Below are 8,777 nucleotides of genomic sequence, written 5' to 3'. Positions count from 1 at the left end.
AACCCAATCACAACAAAATTATTAATCAATGAATCCCAATAAAGAATGTTTACACCTAGAGATGAGTTGCCAAATGAGTTGTCATAAATGGCAACCCAAGATGCCATTAGCCCTTACCAGATGAGTGTCAATTGCCAACAATATGTTATGCAGTATCTTTGGGATGATTTTGGTGATTGGTTTTGAGTTTGAGGTGGTTGATTCAACATGTGTGAAGCATATTATCAATTTTTTTAGGTCCGCATGTGGATTTGTAATTGGATTGAGTTGAATTATTATTTTTGAATAAGGGAAAATAGGTTTTGATGGGCCCTTGAAACCCATTAAAACCAAAAGATCAAAAGCTTTACATTAAAGCGCAACAAAACACAAAAGACAACACCAAAGAAAAAGATAGTTGACGAGAAAAACACCAGCAAACTATAGATAGCTAGTAAAAAACCAAAAGGATCGATAGAAAGAGCCCAAAATTAGGCTAAGTTCTAAAGCATTTTAGCAGCTTCCAGCTCTAGTTGTTCCATATTATCAGTTGCCCGCTTGATTTCCTCAATTTCCTTGCTATGGCTTTGCATCTTTCTAGTGCTTGCCCGCATTCTTCTCCCAAGCCCAGTCTCCTTATCCTCTAGGGCATCTTCCTTCACTTCAATGATGCCCGTCGAAGCCTTATCCCCATGGTCATTCTCAAGCCTACTGATAAGAGCCTTCATACTAGCCGAGGCGGCCTTAAGAATCTTATGACTTTGCTCACCAATCTTTTTGAGCATGTTCTCAACTCCATCAAGTCTTTTTTCATGGCCCCTGCTCTATTCTCCAGGCTAAGAAAGCTATTTTGATGAGCATTGATGATCTCCTCTGCATTACTAATAGCTGTGGTAAGCTCGCTAAGACAATCATGGAGGGACATGAATTTACCTGAGCCTAAAGCTTCTAAAGTCTCAATTTTTCCTGCTTCCTGGTCTTTCTTGGTTTTAATGCCAGTAATTTCCTTTTGCATCTAGAGGAGAACCTGTTTGAAGCTATCCATGCCATTATTGATACAGAGATCAATATCCACGTGATTTTCTTCCTGGGTCTTGTCACCTGCAGTCTCAAGATTCACTTCCAGTTATAAATAGTTAATAATTACTAATTTACTAATAATAAATGTCAAAATCTTAAATTTAGCATATTATGCCAAGTTTCTAAATTCATATTTAAGACAATATTATTAAAAATTAAATTGACTAAGTTTTTGAATTCATATAAAAAATCTTATCTAGTGTGTAGTTGACGTTTTATATGAATACACATGTAATTTAATTTAATTTAATTTTAGTTATTTCATTTAGGTTATTTAATTTAATTTAAGTTACTTAATTTAATTTTTAATCTCTTACGGATTTATTTAATTTTAGTTATCTTTCTTAATCCGACTTAGTATAAATTGGTTAATTAATAAGAAAAAAAATTCAATTTTCATGTATAAGTTAATTTGTTAATAAGAAAAACTTGCAATTTTTATAAATTGCAAGCTAATTGGACTAAATATAAGTTGAACTAAAAAATAAACTAAACGAAACTAAATAAAATATTTATTTAGTTAATTTAAATTCATTTAAGTTATTTTAAACATTATACAATCATATATATTACATATTAATATTAAATTATAATCAGTTAATAATTACTAATTTACTACTAAAAAATGTCAAAAAACTTAAATTTTATATATTATGACAAATTTCTACATTCATATGGAAAAATAAAAGCTATTTTAAAAATGAAAAACAATTATATCCTATTATTTCAATCATGACAAGTTTCTAAATTCATATTTAAGACAATCTTATTAAAAACATTTTAAAAATTAAATTGACTAATAGTTATGCCTCTTGGTGTAATTATATGGACGAGTGTCAATTTTAATGACAAGAAGTTTTTATTAACAAACATTCTTCAATCTATTATTTGAGTGTAATATGGCTCTCGACGTAATTAATTACAACCTGTTGTTTTCTCGTGCCATTCTACAAATAAATCTATAACTCCAGCAGAATAATAAAAAAATTATCTAATATTAGTTGTGGTTATTATATCAATAGCGATCAAAATTAAATGAGAATTTTGAATCTAAAGTAAAAGATCGCAAATAACAACATTTTTATTTTATTTTATTTTGCGTGATTTAACAAGAGTACATATTTTAATACTTAATATCGTGGCATTTGGAAATGTGTAAGAAGTTTATTATTTATGTTTTTATTATTCACAATTGTTGAGATGGACTAGGGACCTCTAGATGGAATTGAGCATATTTAAATTCGATGTACATATTTTCCCTTTAAAATTCTCCTTCACATACATAGAGGAAGTGGTGGATGTATTTTATTACACATTAACATTTTAGTACACTTCTTTTGTTTAAACTAAAAACCTAGATATTTTTTATTTTAAACTTTTCAAACTTAGAGTTGTAGATTTTAATAATTATATCATAATACATAGTTAAGTCTTCCATATTACGTATTGATATTTTTAATATTTTTTTATTTTAATTAAAAAATAAAAAGAATTATTTAATTTTTAAAAAATTAAAAAAATTAAATTTCTTATAATTATAATGTGTAAATAATAAATATAATGTGTAATTAATTAACTACATATTTTTAAAAAATTACATCATTTTTAACTTTTAAAATATTAATAATTATTAAGTTATTTTTAATTTTATTTTACCATTTTTTGTTATTGTAAATTTTTTTTATTAAGTAAATTCAATGCTCACACGTTAGTGTCATATGTTATGACTTAAATTACACATTATAGGATACGTGATCACCTAAAATCTTTGGGCCCTCATTATTAAGCTCTTTTAAAATATTTATTTGTTCCTTGTCACTTTTTTATGCAAATATCTACAACATTATCTACAAATAACAAATATATTTCAAATTATCGCATGTAAGTTAGACTATAAAAAAACATTGTTTGAAATGCTTTTCTATTTTTAACTCTAAACTAATAACCACACAATTGACATGGCATCCCTTGTTTAGAGAGATTAAATGATTTTTGGACATTGTTGATCGTATTCTATTTCAAAATCATTTCATTCTAATGATGGATCATAGAATATGATCCAAAATGTTGATGAAGAAATTGTTCACGCAGTCAAATCCAAAAACCAATTTTACAATTTATCATGGACTGTGGAAATACAATTATTTATCCTTTATTTATTATTACATAATATAATAAAAATACATTTTAAATTAAATATAAATATAATAACAAGGTGAAGATGTTGCTTTGTTCATATATTATTTAAAGTCTGTCTTTTGTCACCGATAATATTTTTTTTCGATGTGAATACGTCGGTCGAGAAGACACGCAGGAAATTGTAAAAGATGCCTTTTAAAGAAGTTTATTTCAAGAGAAATAGAAGGCTATAAAAATATACGACAAAAATAACATTGGGAGTATCTAAACCAAATTGATACCAAATTCAGGTCACTTTAAATATTATGATTGTAATGAAGTAGTGTTGTAGGATTTTCAGATGCACAATGAGCACTCCATTTTTCCTCATTATACTTGTCTATGCTATTCTTCCTTGCACTGTTGAGTCTTCCCCTTCTTTACATCCCCACACAAGCAATGCTACTGATGAGCAGGCTCTCTTGGCATTCAAGTCAGCCATCGAGTATGATCAATTCGATTCATTCACAACATGGACTTCCAACGTCTCATTCTGCAACTGGAAAGGTGTCACCTGTTCTCACCGTAGGCAAAGAGTTGTCTATCTCAATCTCTCCACCGTGGGTTTGGTAGGTACCATCTCCCCTTTTCTCGCCAATCTCTCATTTCTTAGGATTCTTGACCTCAGTCAGAATAACCTTCATAGTCATATCCCCTATCAGTTAGGAAGCCTCTCTCGCTTGCAGATTCTTGCTTTGTACAAAAATAAGCTGAAGGTTCAATTCCAGCGACACTTGGTGCCTGCTACAGTATAACAGAATTATCTCGAGGCAAACTATTTGGAGGGAGGAATTCCTTCGGGTCTGGGTTTTCTCCCAAATTTATTTTTCCTTCAGCTTAGCCGAAATAATTTGACAGGTAGAATACCCAACACCTTGGGGAACATATCCTCTTTGAACTATATAGATTTAGGTGAGAATAATCTCGAGGGGTATATCCCTTGGGAACTGGGTATGCTTTCTCAACTCAGTTTCTTGGCTTTGTATTTCAACCATCTTACTGGAGGAATTCCCCCCTCCTTGTCAAATTGCACTTCCCTGCAAAAAATGAGCGTCCTTGGAAATTACTTATCTGGAGAGATTCCAACGAAGTTGTTCTCTAGGACTATCCACTTGACAGAATTGTATATGGGTCATAACAATTTCAGTGGCAGGATTCCTGTCACTCTCTTCAATTGTTCGCAGCTTCAATTTCTCAACTTAGGCGACAACTGGCTGAGTGGAATAGTGCCCCAAGAGATCGGAAAGTTGCGTAGACTTACGCGCCTTAATTTATGGGGTAATCAGTTTGTAAGTGGTAGCACCACAAGCTTACCCTTTCTCACTGCTCTTACTAATTGTTCTTTTCTGACAGTAATAGATTGTGCACATAATCATTTCACAGGTCTCGTACCCTCATCCATCGGACAACTTTCTACAAATCTAGGAATTTTATTCTTGGGTTACAACAGAATAGAAGGAGAAATTCCTTCTCTGATTGGAAATCTCACCAATTTAACTCTGCTATCTTTAAGTGGAAATCTTTTGACAGGTGAGATTCCTTCCGGCATCGGTAGGCTCCTAAAGTTGGAGAGACTATCCTTGGCTTTTAATAATCTACAAGGAAACATCCCGGTGGAGATTGGTCAACTGAAGAACCTAGGGCTTCTATATATTTCATATAGTAATATTTCTGGAAATATTCCGAACTCACTTGCCCAACTCCAGCAGATAAGAGAACTGTACCTTGATGCCAACAAGTTAACAGGGACTATTCCATCAGGTTTAGGTGAATGCAGAAAGTTGGAAGTGGTTGATCTTTCATACAACAAGCTCCATGGGCAGATACCTCCACAGGTTGCAGGACTTCCAAATTTACTTTTATATTTCAACCTTTCAAATAATTTCTTGGAGGGCCCCCTGGGGGCCTGCAGAACTCAGCAAAATGGATAAAGTTCAGAGTATAGATATTTCAGAAAATCAATTAACAGGCTATATTCCAGGTACAATAGGAGGTTGTGTAGCACTTGAATATCTGAATTTTTCCTTTAATAAACTCCAAGGTCCGATTCCAGATTCTCTAGAGGAACTTCAAGATCTCAAAGTCTTAGATTTCTCTTCCAACAATTTGTCAGGACGCATACCATTGACTTTAGAAAAGCTTAAAGCGCTTCAGCATCTTAACTTGTCTATAAACAAGTTGTCGGGAGAAGTCCCAAAAGATGGCGTTTTCAAAAGGCTTAATGCAACATCATTTACTGCAAATCTTGGGTTATGTGGACCTTGGGTAATGTTACCGCCATGTTCTTCTCCCAAACATAAAAGTTTTAGGCATCTAAAAAGTGTGTTGATACCCATTGGGACTGCAGTGTTTGTTATATGTTGTGTGGTCATATTTTTCTTGTGGAGATCCTATTGCAAGACACCGTCTACGACCTTGAAACCCTTTGAAGTGGGGCCTCAGAAAATTTCATTTGAAGAACTTCTCACAGCAACAGATGGATTTAATGAGGCCAACTTATTAGGAGTTGGTAGCTTCGGAAAAGTGTTCAGAGGGGTTCTGAAAGATGGGACAATGGTTGCTATCAAAGTTCTTAATATCTTGGATGAATATGCACGGAAAAGTTTTGATAGAGAGTGCAATGTTTTAAGGAGAGTTCGGCATAGAAATCTTATTAAAATCATAACCTCTTATTCAGATTCAGATGTGAAAGCCTTAATATTTCCTCTTGTGGCAAATGGCAGTCTAGACAAGTTTTTATGTCCTGAAGGCGAAGAAAGTTCTCAAGGTCAACTGTGTCATTTGGATTTGACTCAGAGGCTCAGAATAGCGTTGGACATTGCACAAGGCATGGAATACCTTCATCACCGATGTTTTGTGCAAGTCATCCATTGTGATTTAAAGCCCAGTAATGTGCTCCTTGGTGTGGACATGACAGCCTATTTGATAGATTTTGGCATTTCAAAATTGTGCAGGGGAAACTCCATGGATTCATACACTTCTACACATAACCTGAAAGGATCCATTGGATACATTGCTCCAGGTTTAAATTCGAATTGCTAGTATGATTTTCTTTTTGCCATTTGTTGTGAAAAATATTGAATGTCAAGTCTTATAATGAGTGTCTTGAATGCAGAATATGGAGTGAGTGGACATGTTACTACAAAAGGAGATGTGTACAGCTATGGAATAATGTTACTGGAGATGATGACTGGAACGAAGCCAACCAGCAGCATATTTGTACAAGGAATGAACTTGCATACGTGGGTGAGCAGATGTTTTCCGAATGCAATAGAAGAAGTGGTTGACAGAAAATTGTTGAGTGTTGACCTGAACAATGATGAAAATAAGGTATTGAATTGCCTCAGGCAACTCATCTGCGTGAGTTTGCTTTGTTCAAAAGAATCCCCGGCAGAACGACCAAGTATGATTGACATTGTAAAAATGTTGCATATTATCAAAGACAGTTTTCTTGGAGCTGCTTCAACTACAACATTTCAATTAGATCTATCGTCGTTGCTAAACAGCAGAAATGTAGGTGGCAAAGATGATGAAAGCCAAAGTTCTTCATTCTGAAGAGAAGAATCAAAATCATAGTTTTAATACTTTCTAAGTATTTTTTTTCTTGCATGGGTCAAGTCTTCTGTCTGAGAGATTTTAGTTCAGAATTTTATCATTCAACATCTTTGTAGATATTCTAGTGTAAATTGATTGGCAAGTGGCTATTTATTGGCTTTTAGAATTTTATCAAACCAATAGTATGCAACAGAGCTCTCAAAATATGTATTTTTATTCGCATTGGCAAGTGCTTAGTTATTGGCTATCACCATAATAACTTACAACAGGGTTACAGAGAAGATTTCTGTCTCCCTATGCGCAGAAATATTTGGGAGGCTTCATCATATTAATTCTATACAGAGCAATTTTTGGCTAATTCTTTACATATTAATTGTTTAGTCTGTTAATTGTGTAGGAAATAATTTAAACGAAATTTTTCATATCCCATAATAGGAGGTTTGCACCCTCCTGCGAATTTTCTATTCGTTGAAACATTTGATGCGAGTAATAAGAATTTCAGTTACATCCTTTCAAATATCTAAAGGTGATTTTATTAGATATGCTGATTTGATTGAAGTCAAGAAATAGTATATTTGTAGAAAAAATCAACTTGAAGAATTAGGTGAGTAAGTGTTTTCCAAGAACAATCATTGAAGTTGTTGAGAACTTGCAAAATTGAGTGACTAGATACTTTTCAAGTATAATAGTTTAGAATAGGTAAATTACAAAGATCGATTGAAACAAAAAGTCAGGAAACAATGGCCTAAAAGGTAACAGAAAAAACCTCACCAGAGGTGAGTCTGAGAATAACAAGAACTAAAAAAAACATTCTGATCATAGAACTCGAAGAAAGCCTCAAAAACCGAAAGGAAAACAGAACAATGACTCCTCTCGAAGCACTTGAATCACATCTTGACCCAGGGCCTCCAAGCAGACTCAGAAGGAGCACTAGAGACATATTCAAATTTTCTATAGATCTTACAATAGGATCCTTTTCCCTCATAAATAATTCGCAGCAGCTTCTTATCATCCCAGTCGTGTTTTTCCTGAGAATGAGGACACACCAAATTGGGCATTCTCTCATCCAAATGTATGGTCGGATGAGTGTCTTGACAGAACGAAGAGAAAAGCCCAGCTAAGCTCCTACTCCCACATTCCAAAGTTGGAGTGGATTTTGACACTACTTGGCAGCTGAGAACCATTTTTTGCCAAGACCCAAAATCTATCACAAATAAATATGGATCTAGATTTACTAACACTATCCAAGGAAATGAATTGACTGGGTTTCAGCTATGCCTTGAATAATACAACCATACCAGAAACCCAGAGGGAGCTCTAGGAGACAAACCCAAATGAGCAGAAAATTCAACTTGGAAGCATTAAAACCAGCTACCCCATCTATTTAAGGGAAGAAAGGAGTTACCTAGGAACCAAGGAACTCTTTGAAGAAGTCTAGAACAGTCCCCGTGCAATTGAAAAGAGAGAAGAAGGAAACCATTCATCAGGGCCTTAACACAGAGATTATGAACCAGCCAATAGTTGGAAGCCTATATGCGTATGAAATCTATGTTAGGCTTGAAGCCATAAAATTTCCCTATGACGGTAGAATCCAAGCCTATAGAGGCTCTCTTATAATTTATATTGGTTATTTACATTTATTTTATTAACACTATGTTTTATTAATTATCTCAACTCTAATTTTTAATCTATTAAATCTATTTTTAATATTTAATTAATTTTAGAAGAAAAATGGGAATACATGTGATATCAAATTTTCTTGCGCTTTCAAATGTTATAGTAACTCCTTATGTTTATCTAGATTATACATTTGCATTAACCTTTAAGTCATTAGATTTTATGCTAAAATGTATAACACATATAACCTTTGTCCATACACTAATTTTGTTCTACATTTATTTATTAGCATAATTTTGTATTATTGAAAACCCTAGACATTATATGTATGGTCATATCCATATTTAAAATATTGTCTAAAGTTAGCA

At 33.3% G+C, this 8,777-nt stretch overlaps 1 protein-coding gene across 1 annotated transcript; it reads left to right on the top strand.

The window, feature by feature from the left end:
* The first annotated feature begins 3,545 nt into the window (after nucleotides 1-3,545).
* LOC131054257 (putative leucine-rich repeat receptor-like serine/threonine-protein kinase At2g24130) lies at nucleotides 3,546-6,792 on the top strand. Its single transcript, XM_059213111.1, has 4 exons — nucleotides 3,546-3,806; nucleotides 4,074-5,072; nucleotides 5,176-6,259; nucleotides 6,353-6,792. Exons 1-4 carry the CDS (start codon nucleotides 3,546-3,548, stop codon nucleotides 6,790-6,792), a joined length of 2,784 nt encoding a protein of 927 aa, XP_059069094.1.
* Nucleotides 6,793-8,777: the final 1,985 nt, after the last annotated feature.

Source organism: Cryptomeria japonica, chromosome 2 (assembly GCF_030272615.1).
Source record: "Cryptomeria japonica chromosome 2, Sugi_1.0, whole genome shotgun sequence".
NCBI lineage: Eukaryota > Viridiplantae > Streptophyta > Pinopsida > Cupressales > Cupressaceae > Cryptomeria > Cryptomeria japonica.
The sequence above is the reverse complement of the archived record's forward strand: the minus strand, read 5'-3'. Positions and strand labels throughout refer to the sequence as shown.